The following is a 24826-nucleotide window of genomic DNA, read 5'->3' on the forward strand; positions in this document are numbered from 1 at the left end:
TGAATAACCTTAGGAAAAAAAGATGTATAGTATATATCACACACTTACCTGCTCCATCCACTGAGTCCTCAGTCAACGCTGAAAGTCTATCTTGTAGTCTCTAAACAAATAATAAAAGTATAACTACAAGTAAGGCTGCCCAAGATGTGGCAACATCAAATAAAAAGAATATATAGCACGTATAGTATAAAGGTAAAGTATGTGTGCTTTGTAGAATCATTTTTGACTATAGGGCTAAATACTGGAGTTAAAGGGGTACTCCACTCCTTAACATCTTATCTCTTATCCAAAGGATAGGGGATAAGATGTCTGAACACGGGGGCATGGCCGCTGGGACTCCCCACGATCTCCAGCCTGGAACCCCTGAATTCTAAATATTTATGTTCAGAATGCCAGATGTGCTAGGCATTGGGCGGCCGTGGTCCTCACGTCCCCTCCATTACGGTTTATGGGAGGGGGTGTGACAGCTGTGCTCGCTTGTAATCCGGCACGGAGTGGAGTTCGCTCCGTGCAGTGGATTACTGGGGCAGAGTACCCCTTTAAGTCCAGATAAGGCTTAGTTCACACTACTGCTGGGCTCTGCTAAAAGGGAGCTCCCTTGCTTTACTCGTAATGGGAGCTAAGCAGAAAAAAATATTGCATGTCCTATTTTTTCTATGCTCAACTCCTGTAAAATACTGCACACCGACGGACCCCATTCAAGTTAATGGCATCCATCAGTATCCGGCGGGTTGCAATATGGGTCTATTTGGCTTGCGTGTTTGGTGCTGAAGGACACAAAACTGGACTGAGTCCAGCAGCATTGTGAACAAGCCCTAACATGATGCAAAAGATCTAAATTTTAGTGAATGGTCTTCCCAGTTGCAAAACATGAGAAAGAATGATTTTGATTAAATTCATAAATACAATAAAGATGCTTCAAATGCAGTTGTCACCCAGCAAGGTGTCCTATGGCACCCTATTCAAAGTGTTACTGCCTGCTAGACTGAAAGGGCAGAAGACCATTTCTTTATGTTCAACTCTTCTTAGATAGCCGAGCCCACAGTGTCTGGATTCACTGAAAGTTTGCCAGGGGAAGTTATCATGTTAAACTCAATAGGAGTTCAAAAGGGGCCTAGATGCATTTTCTGAAGAGCAAAAATATTACAGATTTTAGTTATCAGGTTTATTCTAATTATGCCATTTAGGCTTTTTTCTAACTATGTTTAGAAAATTCCAAAGGTTATTGCTGGTTACAGGCAGTGCTATTCTAGTTACCACAAGCATGACTTGGAAAGCTGCCTGGATATCCCCTTTCTTCTCCAAGAGATAGGCTAAGGTCTCATGGTTTTTGTGCTTCTGGGCAATCTGTAATCATAAAGGGAAGACATTACATCCCAAACAAGATCTTGCAAACAAGTTCATCTGAACAATATTCTTTTTCTTTTTATGGAGATAGTTTTTAATGTCCTCACCTCAATAGTCTCCTCCAATCGATAGTGTTCCAGTATTTGTAGTACTTGAGTCACATTACTGGGGTCATACTGACACATATGATCTATGAAGAGTTCTGTGATATGTGGATGGTTCTGTAACAGCTCAGGGCTTAGATGAGCTCCATCCCTACAAACAAATACAATTACATGATCATACCATAACCAGAGATTTGTAACTATATGATCTGCAGTTATTTTTAGAAGAAAAAAAAATGTGTCTATTCCATGTTGTCTTTCTGTTCCTGCTGTTATAGCCTTTGACCTGTGAACGGACTACAGAGTATAAAATACCTTAGAACAGCCATGGTTGTCGACTGTTTCCCAGGGCATGCTAAGAGAATGATGGTTGTGATAACACTATACTGGGGATGGTATTCCTATTTTGGACATATATGGCATATTAACAGGTTATGCTTTATATCTTCGACAGATGTTGGATTCACCTCTGGGGTTCCTTTGACAAGAATAGAGGTCATACAGATATACCATAGGGTCTGAGATGGGAATACTTCTTTGAGCAGCTTCCAATATTATTAATTTAGGACCTACACATTGAGACCACATCCTATGTTATAACTTTTCTGTTTTGATGCTAGTAAAATTACATACAGCATAAAAGGCTGTAGGTTTTCACAATCTAAAAATTCAAAGTTCTTAATGTTGACATCAACAGCTACATTTCTTGTGCAACTAAAGAGCCTGGCTCCTTAGCTAACAAATAGGCTGACCATACACCCCATTTTGAATGGGAGAGTCCATTTTTTCGAGACTGTCCAGTTTTTTTTTACAAAAAATGATGAGTTTGTCCCCGGCGTTAGCTTTAGTACTCTTCCAGTCTGGGGACCTAATGCTATAGTCCAGCGAAAGCAGTAGGTGGAGAAGCATTGAAGCAGTGGGGCAGTGTGGCTGGGCCGCTGGGGGTCGCCTACCCAACACTATATATGGGGCCATATAGGAGAGGGGGCATAGAACTATATATGGGGTAGTAGAGGGGCCTACAACTATATAGGGGAAAGTATAAGGGCCTTCAACCATATATAGGGGAAGAATGGGGGCCTACAACTATATTTGGGGCAGTATTGGGGCCTAAAACTATGTATGGGGCAGTATGGGGGCGTACAAGTACACATGGAGGCCTACAACTATATATGGGTGCAGTATAGTAGGCTTACAAACATATATATACAGTCAGGCCGTACATGTTGGCACCCCTGAAAAGTAAATGAAGTATTTCTCACAGAAAAGGATTGCAGTAACACATGTTTTGCTATACACATGTTTATTCCCTTTGTGTGTATTGGAACTAAACCAAAAAGGAAGGGAAAAAAGCTAATTGGATATAATGTCACACCAAACTGCAAAAATGGACTGGACAAAATTATTGGCACCCTTAACTTAATATTTGGTTGCACACCCTTTGAAAAAAATAACTGAAATCAGTCACTTCCTATACCTCTCAGCCAGAATGTTGGACCACTCTTCCTTTGCAAACTGCTCCAGGTCTCTATTATTGGAAGGGTGCCTTTTCTTAACAGCAAATTTAAGATCTCTCCACAGGTGTTCAATGGGATTTAGTCATTGCTGGCCACTTCAGAACTCTCCGGCACTTTGTTGCCATCCGTTTCTGGGTTCTTTTAGACATATGTTTGGGGTCATTGTCCTGCTGGAAGACCCAAGATCTCGGACGCAAACCCAGCTTTCTGACACTGTGCTGTACAGTACGACCCAAAATCCGTTGGTAATGCTCATATTTCATGATGCCTTGCACCCAGTGCCAGAGGCAGCAGAACAACCCCAAAACATCAATGAACCTCCACCATATATTACTGTAGGTACTGTGTTCTATTCTTTGTAGGCCTCATTCCGTTTACCAAAAAGCTCTATCTTGGTCTCATCTGTCCACAAGACATTTTCCCAAAAGGATTTTGGCTTACTCAAGTTCATTTTGGCAAAATGTAGTCTTGCTTTTTTATGTCTCTGTGTCAGCAGTGGGGTCCTCCTGGGTCTCCTGCCATAGCATTTCAATTCATTTAAATGTCGACGGATAGTTCGCACTGACACTGATGCTCTCTGAGCCTGCAGGACAGCTGGAATATCTTTGGAACTTCTTTGGGGCTGCTTATCCACCATCTGGACTATCCTGCGTTGACACTTTCATCAATTTTTTCCACCATCCCCGCCAAGGGAGATTAGCTACAGTGCCATGGGTTGCAAATTTCTTGATAATGTTGCGCACTGTGGACAAAGGCAAATCTAGATCTCTGGAGATTGACTTGTAACCTTCAGATTGTTGATATTTTCCACAATTTTGGTTCTCAAGTCCTCAGACAGTTCTCTTCTCCTCTTTCTGTTGTCCATGCTTAGTGTGGCACACACAGACACACAATGCAAAGACTAAGTGAACTTCTCTCCTGTTATCTTCTTTCAGGTGTGATTTATATTGCCCACACCTATTACTTGCCCCAGGTGAGTTTAAAGGAGCATCACATGCTTGAAACAATCTTATTTTTCCACAATTTGCCAACATTTACGGCCATGACTGTATGGGGGCTGTATGCAGGCCTAAGACTATAATTTAGGGGCATAACCCTATCTCATATTTGCTATCCCAATGTCTTGCATTGTCTCAATGAAAAATGGTCAGCCTAACCATAAACGTTAAACAGCCGTTGGCTGACCACTAAAATATGCCACCAAATACACAAATTAAATGACTATGGTCCTTTTAGCTTATTCTCTTCACAGCAGAACTTCAAGGCACCCACTATGCAGGGAACTGCAACACAGTGCCATTCAAGTTAATGGGGATGAGTTGCAGTTTCCATAAAGGAGCTAAGGTGCTTGGCAAGCATCTGTGTTGGTCCTGGTATCAGGATCCCCACCCAGTGATGGCATATTGTAGGTCAAAAAATAATGCTCAAATATAATATTAATTCAAAATGAGAGAACAGCAGTCAATACATGGAGACACTGAATATATGAAAGCATATTTGAAGGTAGATATAAATATAGTGTATAAACAGACACAGAATACAAACCTTGGATCTAAAAGGCTTTTAAGAAACTGGAAAAGCAAAAATGAATCCTGTAATTAGAACAACATTGTGTTAGTCTTATTATACCTGACAAAGCAAAACAATCACACCAAGTAGGATACCGGGTACAACACAAGGTATACACATATCTACTCACAACGCATCATAAACTGCAGATCTAAGATGCTACAAAAAGGAAATAATGACAAACTTGGCTCTTCTTAATATACAAAAGTCTATATAATCATTCATATTAAATGGGTACTCCAGTGAAAATCTTTTTTTATCTTTGCCCAGGCTGCTGCAATTAAAAAAATAAACCCCCTGGTATTGCTCTCCCATTCTTCTTTGCGTTCTGAGGTCCAACACGCAACAATGCAGTTTTGCTCATTTCTGGCAGCAGCAGTGCCCTACCTCAGCCAACATCTTATATCAATGTACGCGGATGACATCATCCTTACCCTTACTCATCCCTCCCCCTCAGCCACTGCTGCACTAGAATTCATACACTTCTTTGGTGACCTTTCATATTACCATCTTAACGCCGCTAAGACACAGGCACTTCCTCTCTTTCTAAATGCACAGACAGTACATGCCCCAACAGTCACATCCATTTGACTGGCATACTTCTGTCGTGACTTATTTAGGTATCAAATTAGCTTTCCCTCACAAACTACTGTATCAGACTACGGTAATTATGAACCATTTCTAAAAAGCATTGAAACACGCCGGTTGTGTACACAACAATGTTTAGCACGTGTTAGATGATGAAGGAGACTTGGTTGTCCGTCTGCAGCCTTCCCATGTAAACTTGTATGATGCAATGAACTAAGGCAATGCCTGAGGAAGCTGCGCTTGCACAGTGAAACGCGTTGCATCTTGGCTGAATAACGCTTTTTTTATCTGAACCTGCATACCTGAAGCCTTTTTATTCCGGTCAGCGCCAGAGAATTCTCTGCCACCCACGAAGTTCATTGCATTATAAAAAGCATTGAGGAAGAGACACGCAGACTGGCCCAATATGACATCTCCTGAGTGGGTCACATAGCTACTTTTAAGATGTTTTTACTACCACGTTTTTTTTTTGTCAATTCTTTATTTAGGTTTTCATAAACAAGCTACAAAACTGTACAAACATATACCCTAAGTGAACATCGCATATGACAAGTCTGTGGGTTCGCAGGCTCCATATAAAAGATAGCAATATTATACACAAATACATAAAGCAAGACAGGCAAATAAATGCATAATGAGGTATCCTATTTCCAATGAAGAGCATACGTAGCAAAAATCACACCTCTGCTGCAGCTCATGACTTAGTAGAAAAATGTACTAAGAAACACATTAATTCAGGGAAGAAGGCAGGGAGGGGGTAGGAAACAATATCAAACAACACACAAGGAACCTAAAAGTGTCGAGAAATGAAGCACTAACGAGTCGATAACATTGGCGACCTCCAACATATGTATATAGAGAGACCACTCTGCAATAACAAAGGACATAGGGAGCACCTCATATAGATAGGTTCAGAGTGGTCCAGAACCTTTTGTGATCTTAAAACTATGACACTGAGGTGTGTGTATAGGAGTAATGGAACTTAAAGAACGTATAACCATTGATCTAATACCTCAGAGAAGATAAAGTAAGGCAAAGGTATCAAAATAAGGGTTAGAAGAAACTCAGAGCAAGGGGCAGATAACCAAGAATAAGGCTGGGGGGGGGGGAGGGTAAGAAGGGTGGGATAGGGGTGTGGAAAGAAGTGAAAGTAATAGGAAGAGTGTACAGTGTGAGACTTATGTTAGAAATATGTTAACTTATGTTAGGTAACTGAGTACTGAAGATAGAGGGCCGAGAGTGGAGGAGGCAGAAAGGAGCCAGGTCCAAGAAGACATATAAGGCCAAGAGGGAGAGGGAGAACAAGGCAGAGGCAGGGGGCAGGGAAGAAGAAGAAGAGGAGGAAGAAGAGGAGGGGTACAGCGACAGATTTGTGGAGTAGGTTAACCATGGTTGCCAAATTTTCAGGAAAGTATTATGTGAGTAGGTACTCCAGCTGATTAATTCTTCCATTCTGCACAGTTTGCCCACCTTCTGATGCCAATGGATCAGTGTGGGTGGTAGCACCTGCAGCTGGTGAAGGGGTATCAGAGCCTTCACCACGGAGAGCAAGTGGGCAACCAATGACTTTTTATGTAGATTACAATATGCATTGGATAGTCCCAAGAGCACCAGCAGGGGAGTCAGCGTAATCTTTTTGCCCATTATGAGAGATAACAGAAGGGAACAATGTCAGGGCAGTACCACCATATATGTGAGAGGGTACCCTTACCAACCTGACACCTCCAGCATACTTCTGTAGGGGCGAGGCCCCAATGGTGCAATAGTTCCGGTGTATGATACCACCTAGTGAGGAGTTTATAGTGGCCCTCCTGCAGCTTGACGCACTTGGAAAAGCTGTGAGTGTGTCTCAGTACTTCCCTGCATCCAACTCATTTTCCCATGAAAGTAAAAACAGCGGGACCGCGGACTCCTCCTCCTTTACCATATTAGAAGGCACTGAGCATAGAGTGAGCTCTGAGCAATCAACGCCACCTATTCCAACCAATCGAGGTCAGCCCCAAGGACAGACACCTTCAGCATTGCAACACATGCCCTCCTAATTAAGAAGTAGTGGTAAAAATGAAATTTGACCGCAGACAGCAGCATCTGGATATGTCCAGGTGTCGGAGGTTCGTTAGTGGGACACAATCCAATTTTAACCAAATACCATCTATGTCTGTCAATTGAGGGTGTGAGATGAAAGGTATAAGAGAACTAGGCATCACTGGGGAGAGAATCTTAGGACCAGAGTACTTGTCGGTTTGTCTCTTGTCATAAGTCTGTTTAAGCAGTAATCTAGCTCTTGTCAGGGGATTAGTCACTGTCCAAAGAGAGTGTGTCAAAGGGACCCAGAGCGCTCTGAAGGCCAATCCTACCGTCTGAGTCAAATGGTGGTATTCTAGAGACTGATCTGGTGAGGACCTCATCTCTGATACCAGTTCTGCCAATCTCTGCAAATGTACAGCCCTATAGAGTTGAGACACCTGGGACCCCCAGTCCCCCTAACTCCTTGCCCCTAACTAGGAGAGCATAAGGTAAACGTGGTTTCTTGCCCAACCACAGAAATGCGTGGAACAAGTGCTTCCATTGCTGAAGGTAATGGGCAGGCAAAACTATAGTAACCATCCTCAGAGTATACAGCACAGATGGGATAATATAGGTCTGAAGGAGATTTCTACGCCCCATCCAAAAGAGGTAGGGAAATTATAAAGGTATGTAATTAAAGGTAAAAAGGTCATCAAGTTAGCTAGGTAAGATGACACCCAGGTATTTAATGCCCTTCGTCAGCCAGAAGTATGGGGAGGAGGATTTTAAGGATGTAGCCAGATTTGGGGGGAGTGTGACATTTAAGATTTCAGATTTGGTGTAATTAACCTTAAAATTTGACAAGGCGCCAAATTGCTCTAGGAGGGACTGTATTTTATGGAGAGATTGCTGAGGGTAAGTGGTCATGATCAGCAAGTCATCTGAGAATGCAGCCGTTAAGTGCGTAAGCCCCCCCACCGTGAGCCCCTTTATTCCATCATCCTAAGGCTTGTAAAAGTGTTTCCACAACTAAAATATATAAAGTCGGAGATAGGGGGCAACCCTGTCTCGTCCCATTCCGAATTGAAAAGGGAGGAGACGGGTGCAATTGATGCTGATTCGGGCCCTCGGGTCTGAGTAGAGGGACATTATGGCCTGCACAAAAGAGAGCGGGAAATTAAATTGAAGCATGGTGTGAAAAAGGTAATCCCAGGCAACCCTATTAAACGCTTTTCCGGCATCCGTTCCAAGAAGAAGAAAAGGTGTGTTAGTGTGCCTGGCGTGATGAATTAGATGTAGCACTCTGTGAACATTATCCCTACCTTTTACAAGCCCTGTCTGGTCCATGTGGATAAGCCCTGGTAGGAGCCGCCCAATACGGAGTGAGAGGAGCTTGGCCCAGATCTTTACGTCCAAATTGAGCAAAGAAATGGGCCTATAGTTAGAACAAAGTGTACTATCCTTGCCCTCTTTGCGAAGGATGGTGATGTGTGCTTCGAGCGCCTGAGGTAGCAAGGGTATACCAGAAAGGAGTGCATTGCACCACATGGACAAATGTGGGAGAAAGGTGTGTTTAAATGTTTTAAAATATGGAAGACTAAGGCCATCTGGCCCAGGGCTCTTCCCCCGCCGGGAAAGAGGAAAGGACACTCCCAATCAAATCCTCAGCGCAAGGACAAAGAAGTGAGGAACCCTCGTCCATGGAAAGGTGAGGGAGATTCAGATGTCCAGAAAAGGCTTAATAACTTGTTTTCTATCAGGGGCACAGTAGCAGCGGGTGACAGGTTGTATAGGGAGTTGTAATAAGCAGAGAAGGCCGACGTAATAGAGGCTGTGTCTAAACACTGGCGACCATCCCCAGTCTTTATTGCATATATGAACATTTGGGCTCTCCGCTTCTTAATCATTGCCAACATGAGCCTGCCCCCCTTGTCCCCATGTAGGGAAAGTTTCTGTTTAAAACGGGTGACATTAGCGGCATATTTGCGGTGGAGCAAGTCTCTCAGATCTTCCCTTAGCTTGGCTAGTTCCCCTGCGATCTCAGACTCATTTGAGGAGTGATCCTCATTTTCCAAGTAGGATATCCTAGTCAAAATCTTAGTGATAGCCATAGACCTATCCTTCTTGAGTTTAGTGCCTAACACTATCAGTAAACCCCTCATATAACATATGTATGCCTCCCATACAGTAGGAAAGGAGACATCTGGTGTAGTGTTAATGTCAAAGAAATTCCGTAGGTGGTCATCTAGAGTAGAGACATCATTCGTGCCATCAAAGAGCGAATCATTCAGTCTCCAAGCCCAGTACTGTAAGGTACCCACGTGTCTCGCAGCTTTTGCATATGCGGGTTCAGGATCCTGCACTTAGCCAAGGTTGCAGGTGAGATATCTTGGAATAGTTGTAGTGGATGGCCTGCGAAGTGTACCGCCTCGGCCTCTGTATTAGTTGACATCACCGCCGCGGTGTCCACATAACTCAGAAGCCCGCATATCACATCACTGGGTGGATCCTTGGGAGAAGGCTTCGGGCGCAGCGCCCTGTGGACTCTCTCCACAACTATGGCCATCGCCCGTTCCTCCCCTAGGAGTGAGGTGAAGATCTGGTGAGATACCAAGAGCAGTGCTTCAGCAGCATACGATTCAGGTAAGCATTTTATTCTCATGTTTTTCCTTCTACTGCGGTTTTCTTGGTCCTCCAAAAGCAGGAAGGCTCTGTTAAGTTGTTCCTCTTGGTACCGCAGCTGATGTGTCGCGGTATCACAGAACGACACTGTCTCAGTAATGGCATCTTCTAAGAATTCAGTGCGGTGGCCTATGTGCCAAACATCCGCCTCCTTTTCTGCCAACTCTTGAAGCACCGGGGTCAACACACCTTGCAGCGCCTTCACCACCGCCTGGTGAACCGTCTTCTTTATCTTCGAGCGAGAGAGGAGGCTGCGTGTCTCGTCACTCCTCCGAGTCCACCCAGTTGCTAGGAATGCTGTCCACATGAGACTCGTCTTCACGCACAGCTTCGCTCACAGGCACCGATGCCATCTTGGGAGCGCGCGCCGGGCTCTGAGTAAGCTTTTTATCAAAGTATTTTGCCATGTCAGATAGATTTTTGTGCGATTTCATGGAGCCAGGGGTGTCCGAATCTTTTCCTTATTGCCCATGTAAGCAGGGTGGAAAGGGCTCCTTCATGCAGGCTTAGGTCTTGACTGTAGAGAACTGCCTTCTCAAGTGGCCATCCAGCCCCGCAGTCAGGCTCCACCCCCTACTACCACGTTTTTTGTATTTATTTAGAACCTTACCCATTTCCTTCCCTCTTTTTTCTATATCAGCCCAAAGGATACTTTCAAGCTTCGTTTGGGTGGACAAGAGACCTAGACTCGCAGCATCTATTCTAACCAAGGATAAAGAGGCGGGAGGTCTGGGTGTCCCGGATGTATATGGATATTACATAGCTACGCTAATTAGCTCTATGCGTGGTTAGTGGAAGGGGTGCCTGGAGATACCTTGGGTGCATATAGAACAAACTTTCAAATGCCTCTATCACATCACAGATGTGATGTGGCTTCCCATTTGGAAATACTCATCCCCACTCCCACTTTCTAATCCAATTGTTAAAGCCTCTTATAATGCCTGGATGACGTATCTGAAAGCCGCAGCCTCCAGTAGTGTAGCGGTTTGCATTTCACTCCCTCTTACATTTATTCAAGCTTCTATTCCACATGTAAATGTGCGTATGTGGTCCATTAGGGGTATTACACATGTCAGTCATCTATATGATGCCGGTCGGCTACTGTCATTCCAAGAATTACAGATGAAATATTCGATACATAAAAGAGATTTCTACATGTACTTACAGATCAGACATTTTCTCAGCACTCTATCCCCAAATGGGATTCACCCACACACAGCAACATTTGCCATTTTAAATAGTAACTTGAAAGGCCTAAGGGTGCTGTATTCCACCTTCCTACACTCCACCTCTTTCCATAAATTACTCTGTATATTTCATTTTCTAAGTCCCTTGATTCATCTTCCCCACTTCCCGTACTTTCCAATTCCCCTACCACAAAAATACTTTTTGTTTATATAATTTTTTTAGCATATGTTGCTTCAATTCCTAAACAAAAGAAAAACAGATGACCATATCACCCTTCTGATGCCCTGTTATCCAAGCATGGATACTTCCCTGGTATGGCCATATGCCCAACAGTAGGAAAAACATGTAATCTAGTGAGTAGGTAAGATAAAATATCTTCAATTTAAACAAGCATTAAAAGGAGAACTTCGGTGGAAAACATTTCTTTTTAAATCAACTGGTGCCAGAAAGTTAAACAGATTTGTAAATTACTTCTATTAAAAAATATTTGTCCTTCCAGTACTTATTAGCAGATGTATGCTACAGAGGAAATTCTTTTCTTTTTTAATTTATTTTTTGTCTTGCCCACAGTGCTCTCTGCTGACACCTGATGCCCAGGAACTGTCCAGAGCAGGAGAAAATCCCCATAGCAAACCTATGCTGCTTTGGACAGTTCCTGACACGGACAGAGGTGTCAGCAGAGAGCACTGTGGACAAGACAAAAAAGAAATTCAAAACATACAGCTGCTAAAAAGTACGGAAAGGGTAAAGATTTTTAAATACAAGTAATTTACAAATCTGTTTAACTTTCTGGCACCAAAAAAGTTTTCCACCGGAGTTTTTTTTTCATCAACTGATGCAAGAAAGATAAACAGATTTGTAAATTAGTTCTATAAAAAAATCTTAATCCTCCCAGTACTTATTAGTAGTTGTATGCTACAGAGGAAACTCTTTTCTTTTTGGATTTCTTTTCTGTCCCGACCACAGTGCTCTCTGCTGACACCTCTGTCCATGTCAGGAACTGTCCAGAGCAGGAGAAAATCCCCATAGCAAACATATGCTGCTCTGTACAGTTCCTAAAATGGACAGAGGTGTCAGCAGAGCACTGTGGACATGACAAAAAAGAAATCCCAAAAGAAAAGAGTTTCCTCTGTAGGATACAGCCGCTAATAAGTACTGGAAGGATTAAGATTTTTTTTATAGAAGTAATTTACAAATCTGTTTAACTTTCTGGCACAAGTTGATTTAAAAAAAAAAATAAAATTGCTATGATTGACTTTTTTTAATGCCTGTTTGAAATAAAGAAGAAATGTTTTGATACCTACTTGTTGCTTTATAATGTGACAGTTTTTTCCTTCTTGTTACGTCCACCCCCATTCCCGAGATATAGGGATTTTATACAATTTGACTATCTCAGGGCTCCCAGGTACTGTTTTACATATATAAAAGATGGCAACGTGTCTTGTCTATATTTCTGTCAAAAGAAAATTTCAAGAAAAGTGAGGAATGATCCTGGCTCAGTGCTGGCAAGGAAAGCTGACCATTTAAATGCAAGGTTTTGTGGTGGAGGTCAGGAAGATGACGTCTGCCTTTGTTGAGAATGTGCTAATGAACTCATTAAGTGTCCGCACCAGCTGAGATGATTCAATTCAACCAGTTAGAGGTGTCGGAGCGCAGACAGGAAGCAGAGGCTGGTAAATACATCTCCCTGCTTTCATCTTTCATCAAACACAAAGCAGAATATGCTGGGTATGCTTCACAATCAGTGCCAGTTAAAACATAGTCAAATGTGCTGTTCCCAAGATATTCTATATTCTATACTGGCACAAGAAAAAACAACAAAATGTTTTACTTTGTTCTAAACATCAACCTAAACAAGTAAATTTAAGAGTGTATGATATCAGTTGGATACCTGTATGTGAATGCCCTACAAATATGCTCTAATAGAAAACAGAAAACAATCAAATGATAACATACCATATATACTCGAGTATAAGCCGACCCGAATATAAGCCGAGGCCCCTAATTTCACCCCAAAAACCCAGGAAAAGTTACTGACTCGATTATAAGCCTAGGGTGGGAAATACATCATCCCCCCCTGTCATCAACCAGACCCCTGTCATCATCACCCTGTCATTTTCACCCCCGTCATCATCACCTCGTCATCATCCCCCTGTCATCATCCAGACCCCCGTCGTCATCACCCCCCCTTCATCATCACCGCCTGTAAATCCCTTCATCAGTGGTCTTCAACCTGCAGACCTCCAGATGTTGCAAAACTACAACTCCCAGCATGCCCGGACAGCCATTGGCTGGGAGTTGTAGTTTTGACACATCTGGAGGTCCGCAGTTTAAAGACCACTGCAGCCTTCGTCATCATCCTGACCCCCCTTTAGTTTTCTACTCACCTCCCCTCGGTGGGAAGGAAGGGTAAGCATGGCCGGGCCATCTGTGCTGCAGGGACCGTCCGGTGGGGAGGGTTAGTCGTTCTGGGCTGTCCATTTTCACCGGGAGGCCCTCTTCTCCGCTCCGGGTTGGCCCCGGCCTAGTGACGTTGCCTTGACGACGATGCACAGGGACGTTCATGCACAGGCACGTCTGCTGCGCACGGACGTCCTTGTGCGTTGTTGTCAAGGCAACGTCATTAGGCCGGGGCCGGCCCAGAGCGGAGAAGAGGGCCTCCCGGTGAAAATCGACCACCCGGAACGACTAACCCTCCCCACTGGACGGTCCCTGCAGCATAGATGGACCGAACCAGCTCACCCTTCCTTCCCACCGAGGGGAGGTGAGTAGAAAACGGAAGGGGGGTCTGGATGATGAAGGCCTGGCAGTGGTCTTCAAACTGCGGACCTCCAGATGTGTCAAAACTACAACTCCCAGCCGATGGCTGTCCGGGCATGCTGGGAGCTGTAGATTTGACACATCTGGAGGTCCGCAGGTTGAAGACCACTGAGAAGGGATTGACAGGCAGAGAGTTCACCCGAGTATAAGCCGAAGGGGGCGTTTTCAGCACGAAAAATCATCGGCTTATATTCGAATATATACGGTACTTCAGATGTAAACCAGGAAGGTAAATACTTTGTTCAGTGATAGACAAAACTGTTTCTCATAAAGTACTTGGGAAAGGTCAAAGTTAGGATATCAGAAAGGTCAAATTAAGAATGCAATGAGGGCCAGAATGAGGTAGGAAAAGCAGGTGAGTTACAGCTGTAGGTGACTTCCCAGCATAGGGAGGCATGTAAGACTGTACAAAATATCCTTAAAGGGGTTATCCAAACGCCACATAGGCTATTAATATTACATCAGCAGAGGTACAAATCCTGCCACCTCTGCCAATTAGATGTTTGAATGGACTATTGTACTTGTGCAACAGCCTATTCTAAGTTTATATGCACTTAGGCCAATTTGTCCTTTGGCCAATTTTTACATCAGAATACACATTTTTTATGCCTAGATAGATGTGCACCAACATTTGTGACATTTTTTATGTACTATAAATAAATCTGTCTAAACAGTTTTTGTCTTTCAATCAATAAATGCTTAGACGCTTCTCTATGGTATGTGGCCGTTGCTCACTAGCTGCTAAGTTTAGTATGATTCCCTATATGTCACACTGATATAATACGAGAGGGGATTGGTTCAATCACTCCTGCTTATAAAGAACTACTTTTATAACCAGCGCTTAATGAGACTTCAAAGGTTGTGAGTATACAATGTACAGGAATTGTTACTCACATATATCTTCTTTGTAGCGAGTGTGTCTTTATATCTTGCAATGTCCCACAGCTCCTGGGTACACGGCTTTCTCTGTATGCGGATACACTGACTCTAATGTATCTGAAAAATTTCCGGGTACGGAGTAGCTAGTGATGTGATCCGGATGCTGTCCAGAAGGTTCCGATGATAACTGTAAAATGCAGGTGTTGTAAAGGGGAAGTAGCACAATAGGGAGAGGGCCCCGGCCGGTGGCGTCTCTACCCCGCTAGTTCCCACCGGCGTGTGGAATTCCGTGGCTCTGTCTGAGTGACGTCACTATAGGGCACAGTAAGGGACAAAGGAGAATACCTCCGAAGCTTTTCGGAAGCTGACGGCTTCCTTCCTCAGGGATGGACTTCCCCTGTCCTCGACTTCTATTTATACAGCGCCGGTAAGTGGTGTTATTGCATTATTTTACAGTGTATCACAGTTCCTTCTGTTATGTGGATTATAGAATTATTGCATAAAAGCAGAAAAGTTCAAAATCTGTATTCAAAGTTTATGTCTTTCCCCCAATTGTTAAACTATGGCCACTACTGCAATTTATGGTAAGTATAGCACAAAAAGTGAAATCTGTGTGGAAATGTTGGCATGTGAAATTATTTATGAATTCATGACAGTTCTGGGCAGTTTATGCTAAAAGCTGGCACTACTATATTGATACATCCCCCTAATTGTTCAGCAGCCAATTAACCTCAGTTTTGTCTTTATTTATACATACAGAAAATGACTGCAAATGCATAGATCTTCATAGCGGCATTGACAGACACATAAGGCTATGGTTACGTAACGTAATTGGCTTAAAGGGAGTACTCCATTGGAAAACTTTTTTTTTTTTTTTTAAGTCATCTGGTGCCAGAAAGTTAAACACATTTGTAAATTACTTTTATTAAAAAAACTTAATCCTTTCAGTACTTATTAGCTGCTTAATACTGCAGAGGAAATGTTTTCTTTTTGGAACATAGATCTCTCTGCTGAATCACGAGCACAGTGTTCTCTGCTGACATTTCTGTCCATTTTAGTAACTGTCCAGAGTAGGAGAAAATCCCCACAGCAAACATATGCTGCTCTGGGCAGTTCCTAAAATGGACAGAGAAGTCAGCAGAGAGCACTGTGCTCATGATGTCAGTAGAAAGCACTGTGTTCCAAAAAGTTCCTCTGTAGTATTCAGCAGCAAATAAGTGTTGGAAGGATTAAGGTTTTTTACTAGAAGTAATTTACAAATCTGTTTAACTTTCTGGCACCGGTTGATTTAAAAAAAAAAAAGTTTTCCACCGGAGTACCCCTTTAAGCAATCACAGAGCAAGGGAAGATGCCGAGGACAAGGTAAGGCCTCGGGTTTCCCTAGCAACCCATAGCCAACCACCCCCCATGGGGACCACTAGACACTAGGCTATGGGACCAATACACACCAGGGAATAGTGGCATTTAATGTTTAAATGCCGTGATCTGTATAGATCATGGTATTTAACCAGTTAAATGACGGACATAGGAGTGATCTCCATCATTACCGGCAGATGTCAGCTGCTAATAGCAGCGGACATTTCCCGGTCATGACACAGACCCGACCAGCGGGTCCCTGTCATGTCTGCCTACTCAACCCATGACGTGCATGTATGTTATGGGTTGGGAAGGGGTTAATAGGTCCTTGTAGTGAAAAGATGTCAACATATATGTTTAACAAAGGCCATACTGTGACATCCATTAATCATAGGGTTCCTCTGTAAAAAAGATGTATATATTTAATACCTACATTCTATTTTAAGAGGTCCAGCTAAATATACCAGTCCAACATGCACTGTTTTGGTCTTGTTAGGTTAAGAATAGAGATGAGTGAATCGAATCAGACGAATCCGAATTCGTTATGAATTTCCTGGAAAATTCAATTCGTAATGAATCCGAATATCGCCGTGATTCGATAAAACAAATTTCTTTATTATACTCCATTATGTGCGGTCCAGGGGATATAAAATGGCGACTACACGTGTGAGGACATGGGGCAAGGAATTCTGGGAAGGTGGACAGGAGGGATGACCCTGAATTACATGGTGGTATGCAGCCTATCAGCAGCCAGCCAGCCAGCCCTGTGATGTCAAAGCCCTATATATTTGGCAGCCATTGCTGAACACAGGCATTTCTGGGACTTGTAGCTCAGAGAGCAGACACTGTGTGTTACTGACAATACAGAATACAAATCTTATTCTTCACAGCAGCGAATCTATTCACATCAAGCCTGCATCACTGCAGACAGGCAGGGACAGTGCAGAGTGTGAGAGAGTACACTTACTGCTGGTGCAACCTTTTTGGGGCTTATTATCCGCAAATAAGTGAAATATATACGCCCTCAGCAGTTCCATGTTTATTCTGGTTAAAGGTCAAAGTTTGCAGTTAGTGTAAAAGCACTAAAGCACGCACTAGATAGTTACGCTTATTTCTGGTGCAACCTTTTTGGGGCGTGTTATCCGCAAATAAGTGAAATATATACACATTCAGTTCTACAAGTATGTCAGGCAGAGAAGTGCCAGGCAGTGCAGAGGCCTAAATTCATCAGGCACAGGCAGAGGTCGCAGCAGACTTGGGGCGAGTGGCAGCAGGAGTTGCAGTGAGAGGTCTGAGCTCCCGGTATCAGTAAGTGGTCGTGTCTCGACCAGCAACCCATCTGCCGTCATCGATTGGTTAACACGGTCATCCACTTCATCACAAGTGACATCTGATACCCCCAGTCAACAGTCGGTGGGTTCCGCAGACTCAACCTCAGTTGGCATGGCCCGGGAGCAGTCCCTGTCCTCCAAATGCCTCTGTCCTATGCTGTTCCCTCCTAAAAGCTTTGCAAGTTAGAAGGGTCCTATTTGAGGAACTGAATGTACATGTAAAGTCGATAATGTAAAAGAATATTTGACCAGGAGATTCCAAGTACAGCTAATACAGATGATGAGCCTCCAGCCTACCAGACTCCAGTGCCCACTATGACACATCCAAAAGCTATTTCTCACATAGTCACTCAGTGTCAACCTAAAGTGATCTTTCCCCAAGCGGTTCCTGTTTGCATTGTGGAACCGGAACACATCCGATTGGTAGGTGTCTGGTTGATTCTCCAAGCCCAGCAACATGTCCTTCATGCCATCAGAATGTAGTGACAAGAGTTACCTTCAATTCTGGACTTCTTACCTGGCTTTTATGTATAGCAATTATTTATTTAAATTATGTTAAATATTATTAAAAAAATTACAATTCACTTTTCATAAATTATAAAATGTCTTTAAACAAAGTTTGCAAAAAACAAGGCTCTTATAACAACCATAAGAGAAGTGCTGAACATTGTCACATGATGTGCATTACAGACATGCTGTAGCTAGCTCTTTTTGCTCCTGAAGCGAGAACAGAAAATTGCCCCCCCCCCCCATCCCACTCCCATTGTGGCTTGGGGCACCCCTTGGGGGGGAAAAAAAATAGCGGGACACCCTTACCGAATAATTTTTTTGTATGTTGGCTATATGTAGGACCCCCTGTAGGTAGGTAGCTTGGCCCAGGTTTCACCCCTTTTACAGGTGTAGAGGAGAACAGGGGTGAATAGGTGTAGAGAAATGTAGAGGGGTGTGCATGGGTAACAGAGGGATGTACTTGGGAGACAGAGGGGAAACAGATGGGGTGCACATGGGTGTCAGAGGGGTGTACAGGAGTGTCAGAGGGGTTTAAAGATGTGATAGAGGGGTGTACATGGATGACAGATGTGTAGAGGGGTGTACATGGGTGACAGAGGGGCATACAGGGGTAACAGGGGTGTAAAGGTATGACAGGGGTGACAAAGGGGTGTAAAGAAATGTACAGGGGTTACAGAGGGATATACAGGGGTGACAGAAAGGAAGGGGTTCAGTACCTGAAGCTGAGTAGGCCTCTGTCAGCGCCGCCCCTGCTCCTTCCCTCCTCCATTCTTCTGAGGGACCAGGGAGAATCCAGAGTCCAGAGCTGCTCCACAGGAGAGGATTGGAGCTGCAGCATCACCTGGTCTGGCACTGCACACAGACTTCCCTACCGCCCGGCCTGCACGCCTGTGACTCACAGGTGCGCACAAAAATAAAAAAAATTTGTGCCATATTTCCCACCAGAGTGTCCTGGTATCCCGATTGGGAATCAATGCCTCAGTGTAATGTGTGCTGGACTCCCTGTGCAAGCAGGTGTAGCGGCCAGGGCCAATGTAGCCCTGGCCACTGCGCCCGCTTGCAACAGCGCACCTCATGGGAGCTACAGCCCTGATTACAGAACATGCTAATGCATAAAATACAAACTTCCAAAAACACTAAAATCTGTGATAAAAGAGGTAGTATTATATGTGACATGTTATTCAAGGGTGGATTTAAAAGGGGGGGCAGTTTAAGTTGTAGAAATTTCTGCAACAGTCCGTTCCATAAACCTAAGTGAGGTTGTTTAACAAGGGGAACTCTGAGATTATAATGTTTTTCCAGCAGTTGGTTTCAAATTTTTTTTCCAGATTTGTAATTTTCTTCTACTTAAAAATCTTAACACTTCCACTACTTGGAGCTGGAATTACCGCGGCTGCTGGCACCAGACTTGCCCTCCAATGGGTCCTCAAAAAGGATTTAAAAAAAATGTAAATAAATAAAAATAAAATTTAATAAAACTGTAATAAAAAAATCTCTTTAATCTCTTCAATTGTGATGCCATATGGTCTCCCGACTCTGCAGCTACATCCAGTTGTTCTGCGGCAGTGATTCTAATAGCGACGCCTATAATCTGCAAGTCATACTGAACAACAGTATTATTTCACTAACCCAGAACACACCCTATGCCTTCTACGGCAAGGCAAAATGTTCTACACCCCTACTGAGGCTCTCTATAGCCCAGAAATAGCAGTTTTTTTAATATCGATTCGCGATCAAACCGAAATTTTTTGGGAAAATTCGGCGTATCGGCCGAATTGAATTTTTAAAAATATGTAGACACATGTCAGAATTTTGATCGGTCGAGATCTCAGTACTGTGATAGCTCTGAAAAGTGCAGGCTAAGTACATTCTCTCCCAGCCCTGTCCAGACTGACTTCTACAGAAAGTCCATGGGGCAGTCGGTATTGTCATATGCAGTATCATATGCAGACTTGCAGTATTGTCATATGTAAATGCATGCCAACAAATTTTGACAGATCAAACCGTGGTCTTAAACATGATCGAAACACATTGTTGCACATTCACATATGGCGATACCGCAAGTCTGTATGTATTATGTTTGTATTGAATCAGAAAAGAAGTATTTTGCCATTTAAACCTGGATTGGAGTGGTTTTCAAAAAAGACAGGGCCTCTTCAAAGCACATTGGAATTATTGTTTTCTACCATCTAGGCAACAAATATAATTTATCTAAAAGCCATTGGGACGCGTCTCCAATAAGGCCATCAGTTAAGATGGAATAATCTGCAGCGATCTAAGCGTAAATAAAGATTAAGATTGAAGATTACCGGCTACTGATCACTTATCAGAGGTGATTTTCATGTGGTTTACTAGCATCCCTGAGCATACATAATTTAATACAGTGATAAGCTGTATTCATAGATTCCATTCTGGTCAGTATTTTTAGCCAAAACCAGTAGTGGAACCAATACAGGAAAGATTTGCATCTTTTTTTTAACCACTCCTGGTTTTGGCTAATGCTGACTAAATGCTAACCAAAATGCTATGTGTTAACCCAACCACAGTTGTACTGATTTCAGCAATAATACATTCTATTTATTTGAATGGCTCCTGTTCTTTTAATTGCACTTCTATATGAAAATAAATGGGCGAGACAAAAACTGGAAACAAACACTATCACTACTGCAGAAGCCGTGCTTAGGGCTGGATTGAAACTGACAGTATACTTGAAAACTAGACCACTGCTAGCCCTTGCTAAGCCTTACCGAGGTTCTTGGAGAACCCTGTTGAAGCTAACTCAAAATAAATGCAGGCAGAATAGCAAACATGTCACTTGAAAAGTGCTCTTTTAACTGATAGTAGCCACTATAACATTTTCATACATGCTCTCAATACCTGAAGCTTTCCAATGATCTCGTCCAGCTGTTCATTGAAGTGGGTGCAGACCAAATCAGCTGCTTTACTTGGACTCAGAGTCACCAGTTCCTAGAGTGGAATATTAGAAATTGCTGTAAAATTAACCACCTGCTAGAAAAAAAAGAGGCTAAAAGGACCATAAGGATGACAAAGTGTTATGCAACTGAAATCAGGAAGCTCGCATGGTAATCTCAGCATCGTTATCATAATGTGGTGTTGGAGCCACATGGAAGCGTTTAAGGTGCAATAAGGGTACATCAGGAACAGGTTCCAGTGTGGGGCCGCCCTTTTAGCACTTGTCAAGAAGGGCATACCAGGGTGAGTGTATAGGAAGAGATAGACTACCACCTGCCTAATACCTCCAGACCTGTTTATGGGTCCATCCGTCCCAATTTATTAACTGCATATACAACTAGCAGTGCCTGTACATAATTGTTATCGCTTTGGTGCAATATTGGGTCACGTTCATTTATATTTCAATATGCCGCAAGGCTTTTTAAACACAATCTTATTCTTATGTGAGGTATTAGTCAAGTGTGTACAAATAATGGTTTTATCAAGGAAAGAGGCTGATTACAATGGTTATCCAGCAACAGAAAAACACAGCTATTTTTTTCCAAAAACATTGCCACGAATGTCCTTAGGTTGAGTGTGATATTACAACTTGGCTCCATTAATTTCAAGGGAACTGAGCTGTAATACCACACACAAGCTTAGAACAGGTGTGGTGGTGTTTTTAAAGAAATCAGCTCGATTTTTTTTATGAAGCCAGTAAGAGAAGCAAGAAGGACACGGCAACTCACCAGGTAGACACTGTAAAACTGTGATTTATTCCAGCGTTGGAGCAAAAATCACATTGAGTAAGACTCGCTATCACAGGGATGGGGGTGAGTGGAGCACCTGCTCCACTCTCCCCCATCCCCGTGATAGCGAGTCTTACTCAATGTGATTTTTGCTCAAACGCTGGAATAAATCACAATTTTACAGTCGTCTACCTGGTGAGTTTCCGTGCCCTTCTTGCTTCATCCTTCATGTTCACTTTAGACACTGAGCACCCCTTAGACCTGTATTTATGACCGCTACCGCATTTAGTGGCTACAACAGCTGTATCCATCGAGTTGCCTTAACCCTCGCAGTGCCTGGTTTCCATTTCTTTGTTGGATATCAATTTTTTTAATACTGGATAACCCCTTTAATGTATATAATTTTGTTTTTCCATAAATTAAGGCTGTACAAAACTCTAAGTAAACATACTTGAGTCTTGTCTTTGGAAAAGTGACGTATGCTACAGTTTGCTACCACTATCCATTTCATTTTCTCATTTATTGGTGTACTTTGATGCGTGTTTTTTCTAAACATCACAAGTATTACTGCTCTGAAAGTATTTCCTTTTTTCTGTACATCCAGAAAGATAATAAGCACTTTAAAATGGAAGAACCAGTACAGGTGGAAAATAAATGGGATGACAAAGCCAATTTAGATCACAAGCAGGTTGAGAGTACACAGGGTATCATCATAAACGGGAATAGTTTCAGCACACTAAATATATAGAGCAGGTTTATCTTTGCTGAACCTATACAGATGAAATTTAACACAGAAGTAAAAATGGTTGTCCGTGCAGCCTTTTTTTTTTTGATCAGACTTACAAAGGTGGTTAAAAAATATATATATATTTTTGAATCCCTCAGTATAGGGAGCTTTTATTATTGTTTATATTGAAAATTGGTAAATAAAGAATTATGAAAAGATAGAAAACAAAAAAAATTCTGGTCCCTGCTGCAGAGCACTTCTGGGTTCGAGGACATGACGTCACAGGCCTATTCAGCCAATCGGTGGCTGCGGCAGTGTTACCTCTGAGTCACTAATTGGCTGAACCTAAACTACCTTTTTAATAACATTTTAAGTTTTCCTAGAGCCAAATAAACAAAAACATACATTTATGTCCTTAATAGTAAAACAGTGAATAAAACTACCACCAAAAGGTAGGGTCACACGTGCCGCATTTTTGCTGCTGCATATTTTTCTACCCATTGAAGTCAATATATAGCAAAATCAGGTGTGTATTTTGCTACCCATTGACTTCCATGGGAAGGAAAACATGCAGCAGCAAAATATGACACTTGTGATCCTTAAAAGGACATGAAGATATTGTTAGACAGTAAGCTCGGACGTAAACAGTGCCAACCAGCTGCTGCCAAGGTGAATAAAATCATGAGGTGCTCAAGACAAGAACATAGTTTTGCCTCTATACAAATCACTAGTTAGACTTGGATTACTGTGTACAATTTTAACCACTAGTAGCTAAGAAAGGCACGGCTGGACTGGAGCAGGTGCGGTTAAACTCCTACCTGGCTGTTCCTTAGATTGAGTTGGGTAGGCGCAGGTTGGGTTGCTGAGACAGTTCTGTGCTATTTATTAGAAATGGATTTGTGCAAGGATGAAAGAATTTATTCAGAATGCCATATTTTGAGCGGTGAATGGATTTTATGCCTAAGATTGAGCAATTAAAATTTGCCTCATCGTGGATGGCCTTGCTCTGGATTTAGGCGTTAGGATTATAGGTTGACTTGACAAACCTGTGTCTTTTTTTTCAATCCCTTTGTGACCGTGTTCACTCGCAAATCAGGAATTTGGACCGGCTGACCTGGAGTCACCTGGACAGGACACCACGGCTTGCTGACCTCTACACCCACTGCGATTGTACATGCCGGCCCAAGTGTTGTGCCCTCAGCACAACATCATTTGGTAAGCCTCCATTTTTACTATGCTGAATACTGCTATTTTAAAACCCCTGATACACTAGGAGCGCACCTGTGTTTTTTTCTCTTTATTTATCTTTTTTTCAATCCCATCCACTATGTTGATTTGCAGAAAAAGCTATGGTACTTTCTAATACAGGTCTATTATTAGAATTACCGTATATACTCGAGTATAAGCCGAGTTTTTCAGCACGATTTTTCGTGCTGAAAACACCCCCCTCGGCTTATACTCGAGTGAACTCCCCCACCCGCAGTGGTCTTCAACCTGCGGACTTCCAGAGGTTTCAAAACTACAACTCCCAGCAAGCCAGGGCAGCCATCGGCTGTCCGGGCTTGCTGGGAGTTGTAGTTTTGAAACCTCCCGAGGTCCGCAGGTTGAAGACCACTGCGGCCTTCAACATCATCCAGCCCCCTCTCACCCCCTTTAGTTCTGAGTACTCACCTCCGCTCGGCGCTGGTCCGGTCCTGCAGGGCTGTCCGGTAAGGAGGTGGTCCGGTGAGGAGGTGGTCCAGGCTGCTATCTTCACCGGGGAGGCCTCTTCTAAGCGCTTCGGGCCCGGCCTCAGAATAGTCACGTTGCCTTGACAACGACGCAGATGCGTCGTTGTCTAGGCAACGGCTCTATTCCGGGCCGGAAGCGCGGAGAAGAGGCGCCCCCGGTGAAGATAGCAGCCCGGACCACCTCCTCACCGGACCACCTCCTTACCGGACAGCCCTGCAGGACCGGACCAGCGCCGAGCGGAGGTGAGTACTCAGAACTAAAGGGGGTGAGAGGGGGCTGGATGATGTTGAAGGCCGCAGTGGTCTTCAACCTGCGGACCTCCGGAGGTTTCAAAACTACAACTCCCAGCAAGCCCGGACAGCCGATGGCTGCCCGGGCTTGCTGGGAGTTGTAGTTTTGAAACCTCTGGAGGTCCGCATGTTGAAGGCCGCAGTGGTCTTCAACCTGCGGACCTCCGGAGGTTTCAAAACTACAACTCCCAGCAAGCCCGGACAGCCGATGGCTGCCCGGGCTTGCTGGGAGTTGTAGTTTTGAAACCTCTGGAGGTCCGCAGGTTGAAGACCACTGAGGGCGAATGATGAGAAGAGGATGATGAAGGGGGGGGGGGTGTGGGGATGATGAAGGGGGGTGGGGATGATGAAGGGGGGGTGTGGGATGATTACAAGGGGATGATGAAGGGGGGATGTGTGGGATGATAAGGGGATGTGTGGGATGATGACAAGGGGATGATGAAGGGGGGATGTGTGGGATGATAAGGGGATGTGTGGGA

The 24826-nt window shown here is 43.5% G+C and overlaps 1 protein-coding gene across 5 annotated transcripts in view; it reads right to left on the bottom strand.

Moving 5' to 3' along the window:
• The window catches only part of VPS8 (VPS8 subunit of CORVET complex), a 281893-nt gene that overhangs the window by 96657 nt on the left and 160410 nt on the right, over positions 1-24826 (bottom strand). For all 5 annotated transcript variants that reach the window (XM_056535311.1, XM_056535309.1, XM_056535310.1 and 2 more), the window contains 5 exons: positions 20776-20865; positions 4514-4560; positions 1455-1602; positions 1258-1347; positions 49-100 (listed from right to left, as the gene is read on the bottom strand). In XM_056535311.1, coding sequence (XP_056391286.1) covers positions 49-100; positions 1258-1347; positions 1455-1602; positions 4514-4560; positions 20776-20865 — 427 coding nt within the window. The remainder of the gene's footprint in view (positions 1-48; positions 101-1257; positions 1348-1454; positions 1603-4513; positions 4561-20775; positions 20866-24826) is intronic.

The sequence above is a fragment of the Hyla sarda genome, chromosome 8 (genome assembly GCF_029499605.1).
Source record: "Hyla sarda isolate aHylSar1 chromosome 8, aHylSar1.hap1, whole genome shotgun sequence".
Taxonomy (NCBI): domain Eukaryota; kingdom Metazoa; phylum Chordata; class Amphibia; order Anura; family Hylidae; genus Hyla; species Hyla sarda.